Source organism: Glycine max, chromosome 19 (assembly GCF_000004515.6).
Source record: "Glycine max cultivar Williams 82 chromosome 19, Glycine_max_v4.0, whole genome shotgun sequence".
NCBI classification, from domain to species: Eukaryota; Viridiplantae; Streptophyta; class Magnoliopsida; order Fabales; family Fabaceae; genus Glycine; species Glycine max.
The window spans coordinates 46351049-46377719 of record NC_038255.2 but is presented as its reverse complement, the minus strand read 5'-3'; the positions used below and the strand labels follow the sequence as shown (position 1 = coordinate 46377719).

Genomic DNA, 26671 nt, shown 5'->3' with positions numbered 1-26671 from the left:
TTTTGTTGTTAATCATGTCTAAAGATAAAATATTGACTTCTAATTAAAGAAACCTAATTAATGAAAGAGCAGCATTCACCAGCATAGAGGTTACACAAGGCAACAAAATGACACTTTAAAAATCACAAAAATGTAAGCTCATCTTAGAATGTCGGCTTGGATCTAACTCTATTTTGATATTGTCTCTAACTGATGCGGAATTTGAATTTTTCTCAATATATCCCCTCACACCTAACACTTTTTGGCTTAGTGTGCGTGGACAATATGGTGAATGATCCTTTAATGAATATGGACTTGAGTCTGACTCAATCTCAAAAATTAGCTCATGGGATAAGAGTTATCCTCCACTTATATATTTTATCTTGATCCTGTCTCTAGTCGATGTGAAACTTGTATTTTTTTCAATAGCTATATTTCTGGGATAGGTACCTCATTATCTTTAGTTTAACCAAAACTAAAACCCACACAAAAATTTCACTGAAATTTGCCCTCAATAAAGGTAAATACAAGCATGATTGCATTTTGTTTCGCACGGACTAAAATATGAAATGTTCAAGCTGTGAATTAACTTCCAAACATTTGGAAATCACACTTTTCAAGTTTATATCAATTGCTACAAAAAGTGCATGTAACTCACCCATGTGAAATGCAATAAATAACTAAAGTACAACATTGTCCAAAAGAAAAAATATTGTATAGAATCAATAAATATCCATATACATAATAAACAGGACTTCAATGAAGTAAATACTAAATAGTGTCCAAAAATTTTACTCACAAAAGATAAGGAATATCAAGGAAAAAACAGGTCACTGTATAATATGGGAGCAAGTTAAACAATGCTATAATCACTGTCCTTAAATTATGACAACTTTCCCATGACGTTGGCATACCTGTGTCATCCAACTCATCTTATATCTTATAGATGAGTTTGTGTTTGACAAAAAAACAATGAAGTGTAAAAAAAGACAACATTTTGGCATTACATACAGGGTAAGAGTTGCGAACGATCATTGATACAGCAGTCACAAATTCAGAAGAATGAGGGTCGCCCCATCTCTCTACGACCTGAGGAACACCTTGTTGCTTATCACGAGCTTCCACAACTAACAACACAAGCGGAAGAAAGATAAGAAACAGAAAGTAATGATGTGCTAAGAAAAAGGACATGCGAAAAGTCATCACCTTTGATGAGACCAAGTGCGTCGGACGATTAGAGCACGAAGCGGAGGACAACCGGAGCATTCCACGGTGCTTATACACACAAGAACAAAGCGGCGCCAAAGCCGAAATTGAAAGGGATGCGTGAAATGTCAAGGGTATTTTGGGGGTTTAATTTTATTTTAATAGACTATATTAAGGGGTGCAGGAAGTAACAGCCTCAAGGGAGCTCCTGCTTCAGAGACAAATTGCATTTAAATGGCAATTTTAGGGGCTTCAACACGAGATTTTAACTCTTTTAATCTATATTTTAAGCTTTAATTATTTTGTGTGTCCTCGCACTCTTACCAAATTTTCTATTAGTCCCTTGAACTATTTTTTGTTTTAATTGAATATTTGAATTTCTTATTTTCAGTTAATTCCTTCCATCTAATTTTCATTATAAAAAAATTAATCACATACACTGTGAGATTATTTTTTTTAATTTCAACTTTTAATCTCTGTTGATCAATTTAGTGCAAGTATTATTTTTTTTACATTATTTGACTCTATAGAAGATTGAAATTCTGTATAAATTTGTCTTAATTAATTTAATTGTGCTTACAATACATTCTAAAAGTATCAATCCATTATTTGCACTTCTAATTAAGTGTCTATGACTAATTTGTATCAACTATTAAATCGGAGGATCCAATTGAAAAAAAAAATATATGTTTAGAGATTCAATTAAAAGAAAAAAAAAAACAGGACCTAATTAAAAAAATTGTAAATATATGAAACATTGGGATCAATTTAACTTATCTTTAATTTTAATTTAAAATTTAATATTTTTAAAAGAAATTATTAATGATTAAAAAATATCATAACACAATATAAATTATTATTACAAATCTAAAATATAATTTATATTTCTCTTTCATCTTTTCTTAGAGAAAGAGGAAGTCATTCTTTCGGAATTTATGATAGTGTTTTCCAAATTTCTATTTAGGTTTCATCAAAATAACACTTAGAAGGCGTAGTTCCTACTTCCTTGCCACCGGCCTAACGTGAGCATACCATCCTCATTCCTTTTCCTTTTCCTTTTCTAATATTCAAGACCTTGACTTCAAAACATCCATAGGGATCATCGAATTAGTGAATGGAGGATTAAAAATCACACCCTGTATGCTAGGAACAAAATAAAACTTAGTTAATTATAATTATAACATTCATAGACTACGCAGTCTACCTTAACTAATCAATCATACATTTCTAAATAAACTTAATTCTAGAGATAGATTGAGCATAAAAAAAATACTAATAATAATTTGACATTTTAGTAGAACAATAAGGGACAAAATTAGTCCAAACCCGGTACCTGGTCCCTTGGCAAGTGGACCTCATGCCTCTAAATACCCTATTTTCTTGTTATTGGCTTTCACACTTTTCTCTTCTTAGTTAATGCATAAAACAACAGTATCGATACTTTATCTCCCTGGTTGACTTTTTCAGGTCATCTGAAGACATATCTTGGACTGCATCACTGTTTAATTGCTTGTTATCATATATTGTTTGGTCCAGAGTTGTCCCATTTTTCAAAGAATATGAATCAGCCTGGTTTGCTTCCATTGGTCTTGAAAGATTCTGCTCTGGTGAAGCTGGTACTACTTTCTTATAGTTTACTTCCTTGTTAGCATTTGTTCCTGTGTGTCTGAAGGAACCAAAAAGAATAAGAGCATCAGTTAAATACATATTCATAATAAACCACACTCTGAACTACTTGGCTTATATTGCATTAGATGTTCACAAAATATTATTCAAAAATCTTTGTTCCTTTAAACAAGAGTTGGAGTAAACTAAATCACCTGAAGCTTTGTATCGTCCCAGGTTCTTCTAAATTTTCCTCCAGCATATTGCTGCTTGATACTTTGACACTAACCTCATTTTTCAAACATACTTCAATAACTTTTGCAGAATCTGAATCAACTGTGCCACCATTTTCCATGCAGTGGAACTCTTCACCAGCAGAGTTTAAAGTGGACCCGAGGGAATGAAATCCACATTCTCTAACCACTGAAATAACCCTCTCTATTGTTTCTAGAGCATTTCTCACATCTGAGCGTATATATGCATTCATTCTGTCCTTCAGTACACTCTTTGTACCATCTTCCTCAACTGGAAGGTCATGCATTTTGTTGACATCCATCTCAATCTCAACAATCTCTTCACTATCTGTTTCTACAATCTCACCATTTTCCTTTCCCATCAGTACACTTAATGAATTACCTTCCTCGATTGGAATGCTAAGTACCTTATTGACATCCTCTTCAATTTGCAAAATTTCTTTACAATCTGCTTCAACAACTTCTTCACTACCTGCATCTAAAGTCTCTCCAATGTAATTATTTGAACACTGGTTGCTGCTATCCTCACAGGTTACATCTTTTGCCTCATCCTCACTTTGAACAAGTTCTTCAGTAGGAACAATGCTTGCATCTTGCTTAAGCTCTTCCCCAGCCATAGCCTTTGATTCCCTAGTGCTTAATAGAGCTTCGTGTATTCTAACATACAACGTGTCCTCCAAAGCCTTGCTGAAGTCTTTGTCTTTATCATTGCCCATCATAGAAGTTACTGCCTATAACAATATGAGAAATTGGTAATTGTTAAAAGGTGATGAAAAATAATAATATAACAATGCACTGAATGCAGTATACATGAGCAAGCAGAAAATGGTAAATAAGCTGAAACCTATCTTCTAACAAGCCATTGCAAATAAAGTGACTATAAGTTCATAAGCCAGGGCAAATTCACATTATTTAGTACTTCATTTTTAAGTAATAAGAAGTATTTAGTTCTGTGTCAATTGTCAAATACTCCTTACAAGAGTCTTTCAGACAATCATTAGCAAGAATCGAGTTAAATACATGCTACAATTAAAGAATCCATATTAATGAGTATGAATGCTATCCTTTTTTCTTTTTCCATCTAATCCTGATTTCCTTGTGATAAAGTAGCTCTCTTATCAAATAATATTAACAACAACAACAATAACAATAAAGAATCGATGAAGCTAATGATATGTAGAATTTAAAACATAATTCTTTCTGCCTTACATTTACTTATAATTTGTACATTTGTTTTTAAAAGAAGTTGATAATCTTATTATCAGTTAGATGCCAGAAAGTAGAAACAAAGTCAATATTGGTTGATGCTTAAAATAAATCTGAAAAGAATCTTCCACCTTCTGATAAAGCCTGAAACCACTGCCGATGAGCTGCCTTGAAATGAAATTTAGGAGGGTTGGAGGTAGAAAATCCAGCTTTAAATCCAAATTTGCTATTATCCTACAAAATTTGACAAAAAAATTTAAGTCTCGAAATAAGGATTGCTGACCAAAATCCTTTTTCATTTTTCACCACATGTTGGAAGTTAAGCAAAACAATTAGTCTATAAACTAAAGCCAGTTTAATTAGTTTAATAATATTACACTAATGATGACAAATCAATATAAATATCAATTATATTAAGAAAAAGGGAATTAAAGAAAAATAAATAAATGAAATATAAGAAATATATATAAATGTAATTATATTTTATTTCATTTCATATATATTTTTGTACTCATTCTAATTTTTTTAAAATATCATATTCACCTATAGTGTCTTGAGAAATTCTATAGTACTTCTGGAAATTTAAGCTCAGTCATCAACTATTGTGTGCAAGCTCAGTCAACTATTGGCGTAAAAAACAATTATACCAAAACTCTTAGATTCCTTTGGTACCATAGCAACCTTCATTGTAGATTGTAGATTACTCAATACTTGTACTCATATTTGGTTTTCCCCTTCGATCTCCACACTCCAAGTTACTTCTAATTTTTTTAGTACTTAAAACTCACCGAAAATAACTTCTTTCTGATGTCACCTTTTGCATAGCATAGCCTCCCACTAAATCAATTCTCACGACATCCTTTGCTTCAGGAATTGCATCCTTGTTTAAATTATCAGTTTTTGACTCAGAGACCTGAAAGCAAATAAAACACACATTTCTTGAAGCTTAGATCTAGTTTATAATTAGCTTTCTTGAGAAAAAAAATAAAAAAAGGGCCTAGGGTACTACCGTATTCAAAAGAATAACTACTAAGTCATCTTGAAAGTACTCAAACAGATAATAATGCACTATAGCCTCCCTTGTAGATAGTGGCCATGGAACCTTCATCCTTTCTTCCACAATGAGCATTATAAGTATTCAAAAATGAAGGCTTTTAGCATGGTCAGTGACACTAAAAATTAATTTTTTTTAATTGATACAGGTAAAGACAAACCTAACTAGTGATATTTGTTCCCCAATTTGGACCCTTTGCAAACGATCAGATACTAAAACTTTGAAACTGGGAAGAGTAAACTGAGGCCACCTGAAACAATGAAAATTGTGAAAAGGGTATCAGCTAGAAGTATCACTGAAATTTTTAAAGTGATCCCCTAACATAGATTCAAATAATTTCTATGCTATACAAAAATAATGTCAAAAGGATGCAAACAGCATAGCGCTTGTAACTCTAATATTAATTAATTGGTATGACTTCAATTCGAACCTTAAACAGAAAATTAAAAGCACACATTGCAATATGATTCGTACCATTTCTTGTAGAGGGGGGTCTCCCATGAAAGGCATAAAGCTGTAAATGTAACGAAGGTTAACATTTCACATGTCAGTACCAAAAAAAAACGAAAATCCACATGTTAAAATCATGACATGGCCTTTGTTGTTAAACTAAATAAAAGGACGATGCTAAAAATTTTGGCTCATTATAACTTGACTCACAAAGATCTAGAGGCCCATCTACATAGCCTTCAACTAGCAATGTATGAATGGGAGTTCCCTCTGGTCCTTCACGATACATAACACGAAACTCTTCATTATCCTGTTTTAACTGTTGAAAGAACTAAAATCAAAAACTTCCTCGAGAAGTTGATTGAACAACTCGTGTATATCTACTGCCCAAAGCATAAGCAGCACTCAAAATATAAATATTACACAAGAATGCATCAGTGCGTTGAAATATCAGTAGGTAAATCACTGAAGCAAGAAGTTGATCAGCCAATGTAAATTTTTTATTTCTATTAAAAGAACTCAGCAATTAGGTAAATAAGGACAAAACTTAGACTTAATTCTAGTAGGTGTTTATGATGGTCTTTTTAATCAAAATTGGAGTTTTACCTCGTTAATCAGCATAATCAAAATTCGCATTAAATGTCAATATAGATTATCGAGATAAAACTTTAATTCTGATTTGATAACAATACATAAAATAATGTGAAATTGTATGTAAGTTTTGTCTGGTAAATAAGCCAGGAAAGTTCAAGATCTAAGTCAACGGATGATGATCTAAATAATTCAATTGAAATATCAAGAAAACAAAAATAGATAGCTTACTTTCCAATCAGCGTGTGATGTACTACTAGATCCTCCACCATTGTCTCCAGAAGCACTTCTCAACATATCAAGAAGGTTGCATAACTCTGTAGTCTTGGTTTCAACTTCTTTCTCATTACATCCTGCAAAACCAAATATAGAAATAATAATAATAAAGATAAATATAATTACATAACTACCTAAAATAACAATACCTGTCACCTAGTACCTTTTTTTTTCTGCCGAAGAGCTCAAAGCAAATAAGGGAATGCTATTACCTTCAATTTCCACTTCTGAAGAACGTTGGAGTTGACTTTTGACAAGCGTTTTGAGTATCTGTTCATTTGTCAGATCAGGTAAGGCAAGGGTGTTGTCCAACCTTTCCCGATACTGCACAATGTTTCCTTTTTTCACCATCTCTATATCTCTAAGGAAAAAAGAACGAGCCTTCTATCAGAAAGTCATGTGCTAAAACAACCATTAATGTTATAATAATTCTAAGATTCTGAACTTAACATTCTCCAAAAACAAGCCATCTATTAAGGTTAAATTCAATTTCGCATTTCAACGAAGCAGAACAAAAATAGCATATTATATGCATAAGTCTATGACACATCCATTTGAAGCTGTGAGTCTTAGCTACCACTGTGCACCAATAAAACTCAGAAATAAATAAGTATTGAAAATTTTGAGCCAGTCGTCACCAGAATTTGGACACACACACACACCAAGAAAGATGGGTGGCAAAAATTAACGAAGCCACGTGAGCAGAACCAAACTCAAGGACTATTCATCAGTTCCAATTCATGGCTATAACAGAGGCGCTAATATCCAATCCAAAGAAGCAAATTATATTGAAACAAACCCCACTTACACGAAACTTTCGGTGGATCACTTGTGGTTTTTAATACGAAAAAGCTGAAATTTGCATCGACCCAAGAGTAACTCAATTGTCCTTACCATTTAGAGAGGAGACGGAGTTTTCTGAAGTGAAAGCACCCATACGGAGGCCAGCAGACATGGGAACAACCAAACCAAGTTTAATACTATGAGGAACACTTGTTTTTTAACAATTACTGTATGGTTTGCTCAATCAATCAATAAATATATATATATATAAAAGGAGGAATTAAGTTACTATATGGTGTGCTCACTTTTTTAATTATTTATTATAAATCATACTACATCACTTCATATTTATGATTTTGTAGTTTTAATAAATTTTAATTAATAAAAGTAAATATGTATAAAAGAAGAAGTTATAGTATTGTGTGAACTGTGAGACCAAAAGATCATGAAGTCCCAGCTAATTTCAATGAGATATAGTACAATACAAATATGTTATTAACTATTTTTCTAAACTAAAAGTGAATATGATTATGAAATACGTGGAGATATTATTTTAGCTTAATAAATGATTTTGTGTTTGAATCTTGAATACATGATTACATCTTAAAAAGTGAGTTATAAAGTATTCTGATTTCTGATAGTGTTGTTTTTGTCGTTTTTATGATATGTATGGATTATTTATGAAGATCCGTTAAACATCCTTTTTGAAGAAGATATCGTCTTTGGTAAAAGGAAAGGCGTATGAGAAGAGGGATAGGTGAACGTGGGGATTGCAACTGCACAGACCCCAGAGGTGGAAGGAAGGGTGAGACTTGACAGTGAGTGAATGGTTAGTCCTTGTAGTAGTAGGACCTGGTGCAGATCAAGGGTGTGACGTATCATAGTCAATGAATTGAATTCAGCCAAGGTAAGGTGAGGTTAGGTTGGTAGTTGCAATTCTAATAAAGATAGTAAGACTCAGACAACGTGGTGAGACGTATTGGCACAATAGGTGGTGTATGAATCAGAACAAGACAACAAGCAACGTACAATGCACGTGTCTGTCTTTCTTCCCCCAAATTGGAACACATAATCCAATTACAAATATATATTGTTTAATTGATGTTTTTATTTGGATCTTAATTATTTTGTTTTACCTGATCGATCTATCTTTAAAAAAGACAATATCTTTAATCACAATTTTATGCTAAGTTGGTGATAAAAAAATATATCAGCTCATTATTGTAAATTTCTTGTACCTATGATATGAATATAAATAAATAAATATCGTGCTCAAGTTAGTAATCACTTGTTGAACAGTCATAAAGCTAAAGAAAGACTAAAAAAATCCCAATGATTTATTACTCCAATGCATAAATATATTTATATTGTGATTTTTTTCTATTAAAAAAATAGGATATTTAGATGACAATGATGGTAATCACTTCCTGACACGTCTGTAATGTGTCTTGCAATCTTGACATAAAAGAGTGGTGGTGTCTTTTATAGTTGTCACGCATTTGTGTTTGTATCTTTGACATGTAAAAAGGTGATACAACCTTTGTCACTATATACTTGACAGGGGTTCAAATGTACATAAGGCAACCAATGACCAAAAGTTTCCTAATTAGGCACAACATGGGTCAACCTAGAGATTAAACGATTCACAGCTCCTTAAGCGCAAAGCTGAGAGGTATGATTGCTTGGGAAGATCGAAGATTGGACAATTCACACCCCTCAAGTACTAAGTCAAAAGGTATAAGTGCTTGGGAGGGTTGGTTCATAGTAACTAAATGGGTTCACAATCTCTCCAACCCCTTAAAAGAAAAATGTTTGTAATACCAAACATAAAATAATCATTTTATATTTTTTCATATTGAAAATATTAAATAGGTTATATTTAATATTCTCTAACTAATATATTTAATATTCATAAAAATTGATTTACTTAAATCTAACTTATAAAAAATGAAATGAAAAGCTAAAAGTTATAACTTTTTTTATTATTATATTGATACAAAGTATTTATCGTAAAAAAAAAATAATTAATCTTTATTAATAATCATAAGCACTCACACAAAATAAATATTTTATTTTTAATATAATTTATTTCATATATTTAATTTGTATCTTAAAACTGTATCACTTAATTAAAAAATATGAACTGTTATCCCTTGGATTAACCAGATAAAAGTCAGATAAATGAAAATAATAACTAAATTTGAATATGATTTTAAAAATAAATCCAATCAATCAATGTGCTGCAAATACGGGTATGATGGCCCAATTAATGAGGTGGCATAAATAAATGCGATTTGACAAGTATCCTCCATGTACATAATATCTACATGTACCAGATATGATTAATTAAAATTCAATGATGTACGTTTTCATTGTTTTTTAAAATTATCGAGTATTGATATGCTCTTTTTTTAATTTTCTGAAGATATTTTAATAGATTTAAGAGTAACCAGTAAATTTTCATAGAGTTATGTAATATTTTATGGTATGAATCCATCACATTTAGAAAGAGAATAAACGTTTTAATATAAAGAAGATATCTCTTTATCTAACAAAATATACCTAAGCCAATATGATGAATTGTTTTTTTTTAAATCTTATACCAAATCAAGTTATTATTAGAGCTTGGTACTATTAGAGGAAATTATAATGGGGTTGGTTCTAGTAGAAGGAATTCATCCCTTACGATGTGAAGAACGAAAGTTTAAATTTTCATTGGAAGGGTGCCCACATTTAATACCTAGTCATACTTTGAACGGATTATCTTCGAAGAAGGATACTTATAAGAAATTAAAAATATTAGTAGAAAATGGTTAATTCTACAACCATAAAAAGTGCATGACCACGATTTAATTTTAAAGAAGCTTACTTCACGCATAGGTACTCCGAATACGTGGTTTGAATAAAATAAGATATTCTATGAACTCGTCCTTGTGTGTGTATCTTTTGACGCTAAGGTTTTGATACCAAACATAAAGAAGTAATAAATATAACAAAAAGTGAAAACATTTTTACCCCATAAAACTTAAATGAAAGAACGATAAGATGAGAAATGTAGAAAAGAATTTAGTTAATGTTGATAAAAAGAAAGATTGATACAATCTCGAAAAAAGAAAACCTGAAAACTTTATAATGCAATAACGTTTTAGCACCAGGAGAGTATGAAGTTCACTTTGCCTTGCATCTTTATAATCGAATATTTATAGAAAGAAGATTATGAAGTCTTGAGATGTTCCCTTGATCTCTTACCATATGTGATTTTGACATTCGGGAATCGGAATTCTATGATTCTAAATTTTGATTATGGGCATGGGATGCGGTTTTTCATGTGATTCTAAGTCTTGGTGATGAGACATTGGGTCTGATATGTAGTTTTCGTATGATTCAAAGTCTCGGAATTTTGTTTCATATGATTCTAAATTTTGTAATGTTATTATCTTGTATCAGGTTTTTAAATTACTCCTCTTTGTTGTTAGTCATCTGTCTATTATTCAAAATGCAAACGTTGATCAATTGCATATCCTCATTTGATTGGATATACTCACTATTAGATTCCACCTTTTCATTTTCTTCTTCTTGGCGTCGTGTGTTTTTGTGTGTTTTATGTAGACATATAGTCTGTTTTAATCTTTTTAAAATGTCCTTTGGTGAGGTGGTTGAGGTTAAAGAAAACATTAATTTGGATTTGTATTTAAGAAACAATGCTTCATTCTAATATTGAATCCTTGTTTTTTTTTTTATGTTGAGGTGATTTTTGAAGTCATTCTCTTACTTTTTCTTTGGTGAGCATTTTCAAGTCAAATTTGACCCATCCTTTTACCTTTATTGATTATAGCATTGTACCGAATATTGGACATCTAAATCTTGAAGGATCTTGACAATAGTATAATCCCAAGATATAATCCAATTAATACTTGACTTGCAACAAAAGAAACATGGATATATCCTAAGATAAAATTACTATTTTTCTTTGAAAGGTTGATAGGTGGTTTCGGCATAAGTTTTGTTATTGATCCAAAGTCATATAACCATTCAATGAACCATTTTGAAAATTTTAATGAAATTCCTCTCTTGAACCATAAGAATGAAGTGTGTTGGTCAAGCTTATAGTAAAGCATGTTGTATCAGACATAACAATAATCTTGATAATTATAGAGTTGGAAATTAGAGGATCATGAGAAGTATAAGATAATGTATGGATTGTTTGTAATCTTGGAGTTAAGAATTTAAGAATCTTGACTTTTGAATATATAATTTGCCCGTCTTCATTGGCATTGTGAGTGATCTTTATGGAATTAGTGTAAATAAGGATGAATTCATAGAATCGATCTCCAACTTTTCAAAGGATCTTGGCAAGGATATTGCCATAATTGAGCAAAAATATACTGTGCGATTTTTCTAGGAATCATTCCCTTCCAAGTTACAAGGATGAGAAATGGGGGGCAGTCTGATTTTTCGTACAAAGATGTTCAGGTTTTTGAGGTTTTGGGGAGACAAGGTAAGAAGGTTTGACAGGGTACTGTGATATCGTAGGGTGATAATTTTATTGTAAGACAGAACTACAAGATTTTTTATGGGTAATGGTGGCCCTTGTTGAACAATTTGAGCAAATGAATTGACTATAGGAACCCGTTTAAATGAGTTGAGTTACCAATTCACATAGTTAATTCATCCCAATGCAACCCATTAACCCTGACAAGTCAACAATGGATTGGGTTGAGTTAACCCATCAAATTCAGATTTACACTTTTTTTAATTTTAAAATTAAAATATTTGAATGATTTATTATACTACTAGGATAATTCAGTTAGATTTTCTGTGTAGTTTATGTATATATTACAGTAGTTTTTTTTTTTTTTACTTTTTATATTTTTTTATTGCCTTAATTAAATTTTTCATACTTTAAAAAAATAAACTGTTTTTAGAATACTATTTAACATCCATTATTTTCAATTAAATACCTGGAAAAAAATATTTTTCAATTTATTACTTGTCGTTAGTCTTATTTCGTTCATTAAATAATAATGTGATAGACAGAGTATCATGTTATCATGTCTTATCATTGATACTTCATTATTACATTATCACCTTCAACGTGATAATGACGTGTTATTGGTTAGACTTGATAATGTAAAACTTCATATGTCACATCATCACTTGATGGAAGAGAACTAATGACATGTAATAAATTAGAATATAAAAAAAATTCAGATAATTATTTGATAAGAAATGAAATTTTATGTAATAATATGAAAACAACTTATTTTTTAGATATGAAAAACATATTTAAATCATATATAATTAGTGATGATATGATAATGAAATGTTAGTGATAAGAAGTGATAACATGATACTTTATCTGTCATGTTATCACTTAACAGACTGAGACTACCGACTAACCACAAGTAGTAAATTGAAACATAAATTTTTTTTCGATACTTAATTGAAAAAAAATGAATATTAGATAATAATATAAAAATAACTTATTTTTCAGGTATGAAAAACTTAATTAAACAATAATTTTTTGGGGGAACTCAACCCAACAAAAATTAGGTTAAGATTTTGAACTCCATGAAAAACAAGTTTAACCCAACCCAGCTGTTAGTGGGTTAAGGACAAGTTGAGTTAAGTTAACTCATTTGATATTGGTGATATTGATAATTTGTAGACAGGCAATTCTTAATGTTATTGAATCAGATTATGAAGTGGTAGTTTTAAAGGTCCTCCTTTATTGATTTTTGTTCTTTTTTATTTTTCACTCATTCGTTTCCTTAAAAAAAATTGAGTAAGAAAACTAGGTAATGAATTTTTCTCTCTTTTAATGTATAAAATAATTTCAAAATCAAAGCAAGATAATAAAGCTTGTCATCATGTAAAAAAAATTGTTTAGGAACAAGGTTGTAACATCATTTTGAAGAACATCGAGAGATAAAAAAACTTGTGTTGAGTAAATAATCTAAAATCTTGTAATTCGAGAAGTATTAATAAAATCTCTCTTGTAAAAGTAGAGTACTTTTATTGGGTAGGATGTTAGATACCTAAATGATGTTTGTTCTTTTGAAGAATTAGAAAGAACTTATTTTAAGAGACTCCTATATCCAAATTCTGGGAATAAAGTTAATCCTTAAAATTACAAAAATGTTATTTTTGTTTCTAAAACTGTCAAACTACCAAAATGACCTATGTTGATAATTTCAAGACTTAAAACATACTTTTACAATTTTGGTTGATGGCTGTAATTTCAAGGATTAATGGGATTGTAATACTCTTCATATTATAATTGCGGGTTCATCACAGCTTCTGGTTTAATTGAACTAAAAAGGCATACCTGGGAGAAAAGTGAGTGTATCGCAAGTCAAATATAGAAAAGGGATCAAGAACTCTACTCTAGATTCTAAGCCACGTGCAAATAATGGGTCTGGTCACCAATTAATTTTTCAGCCTAATTTGCTCCAAACCTTAAGTGGAGACAAGACACTACTACAACCAGGGCATGGCAATTGACAGATACTACTAAATATGGCAGCCTCTGGTACATTACTAAACAAGAAGAAAAATAAAGTAAATACTGTTATGAGCATTTCTTCGGATATACCAAACATGAATGATGACGATATAGTTATTAGACAGCTGTGAATTTTGGAAGATGAAAGAAGAGCAAGAATGTTTCTAGCCTTGGATGCTAATCTGAAAAAGAAATGGTCATTGAATAAGCTTTGTTCAGTTTGATTTATTAATTATAATGGCGTAGTTCATCTGATGAGTCGGGTTTCATAAATTCTTTTCAACTTTATTCAAAGAAAACTGTAACCTGTTTTGACCTTTGAACTCTTTAACATAATCGAAGATACAATTATGCATTGGTAATCTTTGTCAACATCAAGACGAGAGTTATTGGCTTTGAATTTCCTTCGGTTCAGAGTTATGAAATGTGATTAAAGTTATACATTCAAGCTTTTATAAGCCTATAAAAGATATCCTTCAGTTCAAGACTGTATCACCGAGGGGGGGAAATTACAAATGAAGAATTTGTTAAGTAATGAACAGAAGTTTTTTTTTTTTTTTTGAAAGGCTGAACATAGTTTCTCTTCATATAGAAAAATTGAAATCCGAAGGTTATTCTTTTCGGGCTTCTTGAATATTCTATGATAGTTAATTAGTTACATAAACTTTACTCACACATTTAAGCAAACACATTAAATAACTGTACAACAACAACAACAACAACATCTTATCCCACTAGGTGGGGTCGGCTACATGGATCAACTTCCGCCATAATGTTCTATCAAGTACCATACTTCTATCCAAATCATTAAGTTCGAGATCCTTCTTGATAACCTCTCTTATAGTCTTTTTGGGTCTTTCTCTGTCTCGAATTGTTTGTCTTCTCTCCATCTGGTCTACTCTCCTCACTACAGAGTCTACCGGTCTTCTCTCTACATGCCCAAACCACCTAAGTCTATTTTCCACCATCTTCTCTACAATAGGCGCTACTCCAACCCTCTCTCTAATAGCTCTGTTTCTAATTTTATCCTGTCGAGTCTTACCACACATCCACCGCAACATCCTCATCTCCGCTACACCTACTTTAATCTCATGTTGGCTCTTGACCGCCCAACATTCTGTGCCGTACAAAATCGCCGGTCTTACCGCAGTCCGATAAAACTTTCCCTTTAGCTTGATCGGTACCTTTGCATCACATAACACCCCCGATGCTTTTCTCCATTTCATCCATTTTGGAGAATCCACATTAATTGATTAGTTCCTTTAATATGCCTGACTTTGATCTTGTAATTTCATTAGCAAGATTGATACGAGATAAAAGACTAATGGGGCATGAAGGAAAGAGTTACGTTGCTTTTGTCTCAAGTGGAACGTGAAAATATAAAAATTCTGCAGCAGTAAATATGAAACTTCTGCGTCTAAGAATCTCAACGCCTAAGCAGTAAACATGAGGCTTTCCAACCTTCACTCGAACAGCAGATATTTCTTTATGATTTGTGATAGTAATTGCAATTTTTTGGGCCAGAGACTCCAGAAGGTTGTGAGGTGAGCCTTCAAGAACTTCCTTAGCTATACTGCATCACCAATTATTGATATGTTAATAAGATTACAGCTACTACATTAGCAAATTAGCAATATGAAGAGCGCCACTGACAGTTTATTCAATCAAACGATGAAAGCAGAACAAAGACGTGCTGAAGTTGTTGGTGGCTCACTCATATATTTCTTCTGTGTAACAAACGGTATCTGATAAGTGATCAGATTTGCCAGCTGCTTTGAGATCCATCCAAGCATCTATATCTATGAAGAACTTCTGGCCCAGCGTCCTTTCTTCGGGCTTTGCTCCATGAAAACCATGGAATGACAATCCCCATAGCATGAGTTTGTCTCCCCATGTCAGTGCATCAGATTCCATTTTTGCTGAAATCAATGACAAGTAGAAATGCAAAGGCGTATTTAGTATTAAAAATCAAATCAAATATAACAAGTGCCTTTGTTAAATATAACCATCACTAAAAACTCTAAAAAGTAAAACTCTGATTCACAAAAGGAACTTCTTGATTTATTAATCCTCCTCATATTGATTTCATATAATAAACGCATGCAACAAAAAAGGAGGAAACAATACATGACGAGGCAGTAAATCAAAGCAACAACAAAATTGAAGTATAAAACTTGTACATCAATAATTTTCCAGCTGCAATTCAATTAGTGTCCAACAGAATATGCTTTAGCAGATAATCAAGACAGAAACATTGAATCTTGACTTGCTCAGTATTATACACAAGCACACCATGCACATTTGTGTCCAGAAAGTAGTCTGTAAACTATACAACAGTGTATAAATATAAAATAAAAACATGAGTTCTCATCATCAGACCACGCTTTCCAAAATGTGATTTCATTTGGCACCTCTTAGCTATTAGTTGAATCACAGGTTCAGTACCTCAAAAAAATTGTTTGTCTGAACTTTATACAACCATATACCAATCCACCCATCTCAACCAACCAACCAACCAGAGAAAACAAGGATTCTCCATCTCCTAGCCCAACAGAAACTAAACAAAAAAAGAATCCCTCCTTGAGATTCTCTCATATCCACTTCCAACCAAGGTTTTAAAAAACAGTCTGTGACCACAATTTCAACTGCAACGTCAAGGTTTTTGTAGTCATCACAGCTGCAATTATAGTTGTATCGGCCACAATGGTTCACAATTTTCTGTGACATCAAGAATTGCAACAAATTTCTGTGATTATTTTTTAACAAGAATGATTGAATATCAAAAACTTATTATGCTAAATCCCATTTTTTTTTTAAAACAAGTTGAGGGGGTAGGTGTAGTTGATATAAAGGAAGTAATAAATTGGGGTTTATCATGACCGATGCTTCGGGCTTCCGGAATACAATGAGATCGGGTTTGAAAGGTTTTAAATCGATTGATAAATCAAATTCCAATATCTTGATTTCTAACGGCAATGCATCGTGAACCTCTGTATATATAGTCTGCTAATACACAACCAACTAATGTATGTATCCAAATTCTTTCCGGCATCATTCAATTTTAGGTATTCACCGAAACCCTCGAATGGTACCACAATCCTTGAGATGTTTTAGCTTACATTCCTATTAATGTAATTTCCATTACAGATGGCCACAACAACTACAACTGCAATTTAAAACCTTGCTTCCAACCAAACCAAAATTCCAAAATCTCTCACACATACCTGATACACAAAATGCTAAACGTATACAGTTTTATTTGTAATAAATGGAAACAAAATTCATACGGATAATTGCACATCATTACGGTGAGCAAAGAATAAAGGCATGAACTGTGGATAGTTGCTTCAAAAGAAATTATCACACCTTGGAGAAGGACAACTAAATTGTTCACATGGATAAACAGTCGAATTTTAAACCAGAAAAATAAGATATCGTGGGAGGTATAAAGACAGTCCAAGCACAATTTCTACTACTACTAAGTTTAAGTTCTCTAATCTATATACTTGAAACTCAGGATAAAATCACTTGCATGCAATCACTACCCATTCCAACACAAAATGAAGAATAAGAAGATGATGACCTCTGGAGCTCGTAGGGATGTGGAATGCAGCATCCAAATGAAAGAGACCCAAATAATTTTGAAGTTACTTTTACTTTAAGTATACGCTGTAATTTTTACCCCTTTATTACTTTCAAAAACATTAATGAAACGAACATTTTTTTAAAAGTTAATTGGTAATAGCAACTTCACCTCATTGGTTAGTTTTTCGTTACAATCTATGCTAATTACATTTGTACAGAAACCCTTTCAAAAGTTTAAAAAGGAAACATAGAAAATCATTTTGTTAGATTTGAGTCTAATTCAAGAAATATTTCGAAAAATTCTACTAAACATATTAACTTAATTTTTCAATCTTATTAAAAAATAAAAACAGAAAATAAATAAACCAAATAGCACCAATTAGAAAATGGGTAATCGAGACAATTTATAAAAAATGTAGTTACACTCTAACTCCTAATCCATATCATCAAACGCCCTAACCTGAATAGAACACAAATTTCTAAATCGCTGAAATAATAAATAAATCTGGGGAAAAGAAAGAAATGTAGGTGATAAAAAGAGTAGAGGACTTGTTTATAATTAAAAGACAAGGAGAAGAACGTGTTAAGCAATAGTGAATTGGTAATTATGTTTAAATTCAATTGAAATCGAAATTCACACACGTGCATATTATTAGATAGAAGAGGCATTGGCAATTAGTGAGAGATGGAAGGAACTCACATCATTAGTGGAAAAAATATCTCTAAATAATATCATCAAATATAATTACTAATTAAATTATTTAATTTGATATAACATAAAATTATATAAAATTACAAGGAAAGCAATAATTTGATACATAAAACAAATATTAATTCATTAAAATTATAAGATTATAATAATAATTTAAAATATTTATTACATTAAAATAACTGAGACGGGACAAAACCCAGCATACCTGGTTCCATTCCATTCCCAAACCTGACTTTCTAAATCAAGAAAAATCCAATCCCCATCCCGATCAACTCGATTTTTTTTTTCATCAAAGTCGGAGGGTCTGGATCAGTTCCCAAAAATAAAACCATAAAAATTTCTCACGCATTTCAGTTTCAAATATTGCTAATGCAACACTCACAAACATGCGAGTAAAAAATTGGAAGTACAAATATATCGGCATTTCCCTACCGAAGATAGGAAATGTATAGCATTAACTGAACAAGTCAGACGTACAACTTGAAACGGGAACTTTTGGCCTAACTGAAGAGCAATAAGAAAAATGGGATGAACCACGGAGGCAAAAAATGTGTAATTTTCCATATCTAATATGATCATGGTTTAAAAAGAACCCAAGCTACATCTGCTTAAAAAATTGGTTAAATATTTTCAGGATGCATATGTACATGTCCCACATATGTAATAATCTATCCTCTGGGTTTAAAAATTGAAGTCCTACCTTCTTTTACCTGTAGCTTCTAAAAGCTGTACAATATTAAGTTCTTTGCATTTCTCTTCACTTGTCTCCGTAAAACCCTACCGGTACCGCGTAAGCAGCAATTTTGAGGAAATCAGACAATTGTATGTATAGGCAAAAGGTCTGAAAAGCCTCAAGCATCCCATGCTGCTATCACTAATTACACAATTGCATCTAAAATTTTCATCTAAATTTTCCTGTAGAAAAGAACATAGGCAGCAGGAGTCTTTATCATGTCCTCACTAACAGATTCGACCCTGCTGTCATCAAAATCATACCATTTATCATAGCCATACTGCAAGGGGAAAAAAAAGTTGAATAAGCGTAATTATAACGAATATAATATTGTATCAAGAGATTTAGTTAAAGCAAATAACCCGAAAAACACTAAGATTGTATCAACTAAAAAAATACATAAATCAATAAGGATGTCAAATTAAAACTAATATTATATGGAAAACTTATGTGCCATAGCATCCTCGGGAACAAACTACTAAAAACTAAACTACAAAAACATATTTCACCCTCTCCGTTAGTCTGTCAAAGCTCTCTTACTTCCCACTGGCCTCGCATATCATAACATTGTTTGCCACTGACCCCTTAATATCTAACATATTTCATTTTTTACTTTTTAGTGATAATCACAAACACTTTACGCCCTGAGTTTAAATATTTGAATTAAAAATAGTAGAAAAAGGAAATTTAGGTAATTATTAGTAAAAACAGAACATAAAAACAAACAAATGTCTTCTCAAACCAATCAAGCTTAGTTTTTCTATGGATAAATAATTAACCCCTAATATTATAAAAAAAATTGAGAAGAATGCATTCTAATGTTTTAACAGAGCAAGAGACATTACAAATTGTGAGGTACTTACACGGACAAATGCTGTATAGTGACCTCCTCCTAACCCTCCATAATGACAACTAATTGCATATAACACATAGCGGTTGGAAGACTGGCTATTCCCGTGGGCTACATATGTTGATAAGTCCAGATCATTAATTGGGAAATCAACAAATGTTTCCAGCTTGTTCTTGAAGTAGCGGCTGTATGAGAACCTCTTCAAATGAACAACAAGAATTTCAGGCAATCTCCAAAGATCTAGTTTCTTATATGCTTGCTGAGGTTCTTTGCAGTGAGGACAGTACCTTGCGCGCACCAAATTGCAATATCAAACATCAGAAAGACATTGATCTTGATTAACATATTAAACATGCTGACTAATAGTATTGAAGATATAATGTTCTCAAAACAAAAAGAAAATGTCTTAAAAGATAAAATAACAGACTAGATATATCATATATCAACTAACCACATGTCTTCTGGCCCAAGAGGTTCCTCTTTCAAGAAGGCTTCAAGGCACTTGTAAATAGAAACTGATTCTTGCATTCTCTTGGCAAATAGCTGGGGCTTGAAAACCTCAGGCAATGAGTCAAGCAGGTATGTATCATACATTTTAAGCATCTTATCCGACCACAAGACAACTACCACAGGCAGCTTTCCAGGCAATGTTGTGACTTGTGGTAATGGTTTTTTCACTATTATCTTCGCCCTCTCTATTCCTTGTAAGTAGAATTCAAAGGCAGTTGAAGAATGAATGCCATCCTCTGTTCCACTGTTTGAGTCTGCATCATTTCCTATTGCTGCAGAGTTAGTAGCATCACCCAATTCATCATCTTCACTTACTCTTTTATTAACACCATCATTCTTATCATACTCATGTAATACATCTTCAGTGCGCATCAGAAATGGATTGATTAACTTCAGAAACTCCTTTTGAACATCATCATATCCACAGGAAATACTGGACCACCTTGTAACAAGCGGAATACCAAACAACCTGTTTTCAAACCTCTCCTTCCCAAAACTGTAATACATGATAGATAGACATAAATTTAGTGCACCAAATAAAATCACAAAGGTATTAAGGTAAGAAAATTGAGAAACAACCAACAGAATAACTTCAAAAACATACTCATCTACCCAATACACGTGACATTTAACACCAAAATTTGCCTATGTAACCATTTCAGAAACAAAAATTATTGCACAAGTCCTGAAAAATGTGTATGTTTTATACTAAAGGCATACAAGCCCAACTTGTATAAATCAATCATATTAGCAACCTGAGACAAAGAGGTAGGTTGTTTGGGTATTTGCAAAATGTTATGATGACAGAATCTAAAGTTCTTTTTTATTCAAATTCTGTAGTGACAAATGTGAAATTATTAGATGCTTTAGTAGTAATGTGCTCCCAACATTTGAGGTCACGGCATGATGGCCACAGTGGGATTAGTATGAATTTCAGGTCGTGGGATACACAATAATTATTCATGATATACAGGTAAGAGTATTGTAGGGATGAAACTGAAACAAATTACTTCTCTGTAAGGAATGGAATGGGAGTATAGAAAAACTTACTTTTCCGCCAAACGTTCATGCAAAAAAACAACCAAGGGACTAGGCTCATTACACTTCTGCATTCGGTAAGCGACAAGTTTGTCCTGATCTCTAATTTCAACTAACAAATCAGATGGATCCTCGAATACTCGAAAAATTTTATTCCTGTATATCTGTATAAACTCCATCAAGTCATAATTTTAATAAGAATACACACAAAAAAAGTGTTTGCATTAGATAAATTATAGTTAAAACACCTCAATAACGTTTTATTCAATTTCTAACTTTTGCAACATACCTCAGCCACCAAGAGGGTTTCATCATCTCTCAGAGAACAAGAAGTACTTAATGCCCCAATAAGATCCTTAAGTGTTCCACTTTCAGGCACTGTTACCGTAATTGTGGAAGGCGATGTTATCCCATCAGTGCTTATGACCGTCAAAGTCATGGTCCGTATCGTAGTAGAAGGTAAAGGCAGAGATAGATACATAAAAGGGTCAAATGTGATTGAAACCTTCTTGCAAATAGGGCAAACCAATGTCGACCGAAATTGACCCTACAAGATAATGGAACAAAGTATAGTATTGTTATAGCTTCCTAATTACCGTATTGCTTTTATTTCTTTAAAAAAACTAAAGAAATAATTGTTTTAAACTCATTCATTGTGGTTGTCAACCAGTCAATAAAAAATGAGCTCAGTGGCAACTAGTAGCCAGTTCACCATAACAATATTATGCCAACTGCTTCAATAAATAATCTCATAATCTGATATACAACAAATTAAAATATCTCTTTGAGATATCTATTTGATTGATTCCATCAAAAGTTCTAATGCATCTCTGGTACAAAAAACATAGAGGGTACTGAACCCAAAAATTATGTTAAAAATCTATAATGAGATTCTCACATCACGAGGAGGGGGGTTCCTATAAGACTCACTTGGCACAAATCAACTACTATGGAGTCATTGCGAGCAAGGTGATTTCGCCAATACTCTTCTGCCACTTCTTCATCTGGACGACCATCTGCATCCTTAACTTCATGATATGGTTTGCGTTTTACACGATTAAGGTCTTCATGCAATCCATCCAACAAAAAAGCAAGAAGTTCCTGCATGCCAGAAACTTCAATGTTTTATAAAATTATTTCCTCTCATCAAAACAAAGGAAAATTCATCAATGATAAGAGATGCTCATGGAAACCAGAATTTTTTAATGCATATTTTGCATTATAAATACTACTATTATTAATAGTATAAAAAGATGAAGGTATTAACTTGAGAGTCATGCTGGCTATAACCACTAAATTGAGGAGCAAAATTAGCTAGTTTCATCTTGAACGTTCTTGGTGCAATGGGCGCTGCTCCAGGAACCCACAGCTTTCTAAGCAAGTCTCCAAAAGCTAGAGCAAGTTCTCCCTGAAAAATATTTTTACAAAAAAAAGAAAAAGAGAAAAACAAAAAAAAGTAAATCAATAAATAATATTACAAAATAAAAAATAAAATAAAAAAACTGTTTAGAAATGAGATTACATTACTTATAAAACAGAAAATAAATAGCATACATTCATTCCCAACGGATTTTCATAATTTATCTCTTTACAGTAATCTCCAAGGAAAAAATCAACAAGTTTTGGGGTATGAGCTAAACACTGAATGGCACTATTCATAAAACATGTATTTCCAAGATTCTGTAATCCTGTTAAGCCCAAAGATTGAATTGCTCTACAGCTACTGCCTCGAAAATGGTTGGTCGCTGATATGCAGGGGATCACATTGTCGGTGCTTCCATTCATTATAACAGAGCCACTATGTGAACATTCCGTCTGAGACCTATCTAAAATCATTTCATTGCCCCCATTACCCCCTACAGAATCTGGAAGTCCATGAACTTGTAACTCCAGAACTACCTGAATAGACATGGAGCACCAGAAAGCTATAAACAGACAGAAATAATAGATAGAGATATTAAAAACAAATGTGAAAAAAGTTCAAAGTTATCAGGTGCATGGATTGATTCCAATATCCCACCATCAATTATCAAACATCTAGATCCTTCCTAGACCACCACAAAATTGATATTTCTATAGAAAATTATATCAAAAGAAAACAGAGAAAAATAATGGATCACTGATAACTGCAAAAGAAGGCCCACGAGGAAGCTTAGATGCGCGCTTAACGCGAAAGCTCGCGCTAAGCGCAAGGTCAACGTGAAAAATAAGCTACCTTAGACCTGTAAAAGGAATAGGAAGCAGAAGGAAAATACACACTGCGTCTTAGAGCTATCCAAAGTCTGAGCCTATCCCTTAGGAAAAACCCTCCTCCTTAGCCATTTTCCTTTTTCTTGCTATTAGTAGTCCCTTCTTTCATTACCCCTTTTTGTTTATATTATTCTTCTATGTGCTTTTCTGTTATTATAGTCTGATCATTCATATAATGTTTAAAAAGTAATGCATTGAAAAATGATTATTTTCTAAAGAACCGAGAAAAGGTATTTGAATAAATTCATTACTAGAAATAGATTGACATTTATTTTGCCCAAGAATTTTTGCATTTCTTATCTTAATATGGTGTGTTAATTTATATCTGCAAATAAATTTGGGGGAAAATGATAAATAAACTAGGTCCTTCATGCTGGAAACCAAAAATATGATAATTCAGTAGACACAGGTGAAAACAGGGATTTCATTAATTAGAGAAAATCTACTACATTATATTATAAGTAATTTTGGCATACTAGACCCCAACATTATTGCATTCTAACTTTATCTTTTCGCATTTAAACTATTATTTATTTTTCTTGTTATCTTCTTTTCTTTTACTCCCAATTTTCACACTTACAATTCATTTTCTCTTCTACTTCTTCTCATTGCTTAATAATTGGGTTAGAATCACTAAAGTACAACCAAAGTCCTCGTGGATTCGATACTTGAACTTCCATTTTAATCTTTACTACTTGTGATAAAATTGATACACTTGCCAATCTATTAACAATCACCAACTACCTCTTTTCCAAGTTGACCAGGAGAATCGTTTGGCAATCTAGATTTGTCATTCAAGAAGAACTGGGTTGTCTGTCCTGAAAAGTCCCAAATGTGCACCTGCAACATCAATAAAATATAAATATATGTAACCAACGTATGATAGAAATTAGAAACCTATAAACAAAATAAAATCAATAGATAGCTAACTTACAGGGTTATATGTAGAATTGAAAATGTCACAAGCTTTATCATAGAAGTCAGCCACATTTTCCTGAAATCATGCCACTTATCAACAATCCCAGCAACAGGAGTACTGTTTATCCAAATCTACTTTATATAAAATAGAAAATACAATTTGAGCAACAAGCAAATCATTAATTCAACCTTTTGGCTTATCTTTGCTACCAGTGAACTGGTTTCCCATGAAACAAATATCTTAACTTGCAAAGGGAACAAATCTGGCAAACTTTCCTCTTCATATGGGATGCTTCCAAAATCTTTCACTGCATTATTAAAATCATTATACCTACAAGAGAGTGAGATGAATGATGAATCAACTTTCTACTTCTGCAAACAATATGTTCTTACAAGAAACATCTAGAAATATTTTCTAACTTGAAATGGAAATAAATCAGGCAGAAGATCTTTCATCAGTAGACTTAGAATATCGTCCATTGCTGTTAAAAACATTATGCCAGTGGAAAAGCAACAATAAAATATAAATCACTGTTAAATTGCTATAATTTTTTTTTGGTGAAATGTTAAATTGCTATAATATACGCAGAGAATGATTGAGAGAAGAATAAAAGCACTGTGGCTTCCCATTCTGATTAAGACCTGATTGTGGTGCGTTTAATGTCACATTGGCATTAAAAAAAAAGGCAAGCAAACTGAGTGGGATACTCCTAGCAAAGTCCATGGCTCATTTACTGCACTCTGTTGTTCTTGTAACCATTTCTGTCAACTGTCAACATCATATGATAATAACCCACAGGCGGAATTGGAGGAAAAGATTTATTAGCACCACACCACCATCCAATCCTTAAATAATTCTCAACCACTTCATTTTTTTAGGTTTAGTATTTGCTTACCAGCTGCCAAGGCTAGTGCAAGTGAAGTAATGAAAACTATTTGGCCTATGCAGTTCCTAGTGTAGACTTAATAGTTAGTATCAGACACGCACTTAATAGAGCAGGCACATCCTGGGGGACACGTGTTTGGGCCTTATGGATGGAGACTGCATCCATAGAGCTGCATTTACAACAAGAGCATGGTGGCACAGCCCTTCTGTGCTTAACCTTGTAAGGTTAGAACTTGCAACCCCTTAACATGGACTTGGAAACAAAGAAGACATTATTTCATGACTCTCATACCTCCCAACTGCCCAATGGAATTCCTCAATAAGACAAACAATTATCTAGACTACCCCATTACCTATTTTGCAACCCTATTATTATTATTATTATTATTATTATTATTATTATTATTATTATTATGGTGACTCACCTCTTGAGAGCACGCAACCAAAGTCCCTCGGGAACCAAGGCATACTGACGGGCAGAAACCCCAATGTTGTTGTGTGGTTCCTCTTCCTTCCTGAGATGAAGCAAAATCTCGGAGTCGGAATCGGAATTGCATGACACCGTATAAAGCACTGCGTCTCCTCGATCACCTTCGTTTTCCGCTTCCAGCCACCAGGTGTAGGGGAGGAGGTAGAGGCGCTCGAGGGCGGCGAAATCGCGGTCGCGGTGGTGGTCTTGGTCTTGGAGGAAGCGGCGGTGGGGACGGTAGGGGGAGGAATCGAAGTCGTCGGAGAAGTAATCAGAGAAGAGGTTGTCCATGGCGGGTAGTATTTGGGAGAGTAGGAAGCGAGCGAGGAACTTGCAGAGATGAAGGAGATAGGAGAGAGAAACAAGAGCGAGAAAACGGGTCGGTTTCGGAAACAACCCACGCAAACGGACCAGTCTCTCGGATAAACGGGTCATAGAATAGAAATCCCTTTTCTTCGCTACGTCAAATGCAACATCATCATCATCACGTTTTAAACAATCACACTTCTTAATTCTTTGCTTGCACCGAGTTGCACCCTTTTCTTTTCAAAAAAAAAAAAAAACTGAATGGTAATAATGGTTAATCTCTTCAGATTTCTCCTAATCTTTCTATAAATATTGCTTTGTGATATGAAAATGAAACTCAAAAGAATTATCCCGAAATGCTACTATTAAAGTGCATTGATTAGTATAAGATAAGATGAATCCACATGTGAAAAGGATGTTCAAATTATTTTTGTGTTTTTCATTTTTAAAATGAGTCAACATAAGATATTTATACTATATTTTTAATTAAGATTAAATTAGTCCG

General features: G+C 32.7%; 3 protein-coding genes across 11 annotated transcripts; all 3 read right to left on the bottom strand.

Moving 5' to 3' along the window:
- Window positions 1–2009: 2009 nt before the first annotated feature.
- LOC100792855 (uncharacterized) lies at window positions 2010–7669 on the bottom strand. 7 transcript variants are annotated; one of them, XR_420031.4, is made up of 12 exons: window positions 7516–7669; window positions 6834–6982; window positions 6577–6698; window positions 5965–6073; window positions 5779–5818; window positions 5465–5554; window positions 5260–5359; window positions 5039–5163; window positions 4382–4484; window positions 3006–3775; window positions 2519–2851; window positions 2010–2321 (listed from the first exon to the last, which is right to left on the bottom strand). XR_420031.4 is itself a non-coding variant. In XM_006604602.4 (11 exons), the coding sequence occupies exons 2-11, from the start codon at window positions 6970–6972 to the stop codon at window positions 2599–2601; spliced, it is 1851 nt and encodes a 616-aa protein (XP_006604665.1). In that variant the 5' UTR covers window positions 6973–6982; window positions 7516–7669; the 3' UTR covers window positions 2347–2598. The 7 variants fall into 7 exon arrangements, 5 of the variants coding, with proteins under 5 accessions (XP_006604665.1, XP_006604666.1, XP_014627613.1 ...); XR_420032.4 differs by having other exon boundaries at window positions 2078–2328; XM_006604602.4 differs by lacking the exon at window positions 2010–2321 and having other exon boundaries at window positions 2347–2851.
- A 6881-nt stretch (window positions 7670–14550) lies between these two features.
- Window positions 14551–19040, bottom strand: LOC100792326 (dihydroneopterin aldolase 2). 3 transcript variants are annotated; one of them, XM_041012685.1, is made up of 3 exons: window positions 18907–19040; window positions 15624–15828; window positions 14551–15482 (listed from the first exon to the last, which is right to left on the bottom strand). In XM_041012685.1, exons 2-3 carry the CDS (start codon window positions 15821–15823, stop codon window positions 15254–15256), a joined length of 429 nt encoding a protein of 142 aa, XP_040868619.1. In that variant the 5' UTR covers window positions 15824–15828; window positions 18907–19040; the 3' UTR covers window positions 14551–15253. The 3 variants fall into 3 exon arrangements, with proteins under 3 accessions (XP_040868619.1, XP_003553623.1, XP_040868620.1); XM_003553575.5 differs by lacking the exon at window positions 18907–19040 and adding an exon at window positions 17493–17739; XM_041012686.1 differs by lacking the exon at window positions 18907–19040 and adding an exon at window positions 17276–17471.
- Window positions 18747–26406, bottom strand: LOC100791802 (ubiquitin carboxyl-terminal hydrolase 8). The gene is made up of 12 exons (XM_006604601.4): window positions 25817–26406; window positions 24695–24836; window positions 24522–24581; window positions 24332–24427; window positions 22892–23236; window positions 22605–22745; window positions 22268–22438; window positions 21627–21884; window positions 21350–21501; window positions 20241–20795; window positions 19803–20076; window positions 18747–19219 (listed from the first exon to the last, which is right to left on the bottom strand). Exons 1-12 carry the CDS (start codon window positions 26293–26295, stop codon window positions 19112–19114), a joined length of 2781 nt encoding a protein of 926 aa, XP_006604664.1. The 5' UTR covers window positions 26296–26406; the 3' UTR covers window positions 18747–19111.
- Between the last annotated feature and the right edge of the window lie 265 nt (window positions 26407–26671).

What these genes read in the sequence shown, in the direction of transcription:
- LOC100792855 (XM_006604602.4), bottom strand. Translation starts at nt 6,972, where the DNA reads ATGGTGAAAAAAGGAAACATTGTGCAGTATCGGGAAAGGTTGGACAAC. An exon ending in AGATGGGCCTCTAGATCTTT is followed by an intron (nt 5,819 to 5,964) that starts GTGAGTCAAGTT and finishes TTACATTTACAG; the next exon opens with CTTTATGCCTTTCATGGGAG. An exon ending in GGGACGATACAAAGCTTCAG is followed by an intron (nt 2,852 to 3,005) that starts GTGATTTAGTTT and finishes TGGTTCCTTCAG; the next exon opens with ACACACAGGAACAAATGCTA.
- LOC100792326 (XM_041012685.1), bottom strand. Translation starts at nt 15,823, where the DNA reads ATGGAATCTGATGCACTGACATGGGGAGACAAACTCATGCTATGGGGA. An exon ending in TACACAGAAGAAATATATGA is followed by an intron (nt 15,483 to 15,623) that starts GTGAGCCACCAA and finishes TTGGTGATGCAG; the next exon opens with TATAGCTAAGGAAGTTCTTG.
- LOC100791802 (XM_006604601.4), bottom strand. Translation starts at nt 26,295, where the DNA reads ATGACCCGTTTATCCGAGAGACTGGTCCGTTTGCGTGGGTTGTTTCCG. An exon ending in CTGGTCAACTTGGAAAAGAG is followed by an intron (nt 23,237 to 24,331) that starts GTAGTTGGTGAT and finishes ATGTCTATTCAG; the next exon opens with GTAGTTCTGGAGTTACAAGT. An exon ending in AAAATCCGTTGGGAATGAAT is followed by an intron (nt 22,746 to 22,891) that starts GTATGCTATTTA and finishes AATATTTTTCAG; the next exon opens with GGAGAACTTGCTCTAGCTTT.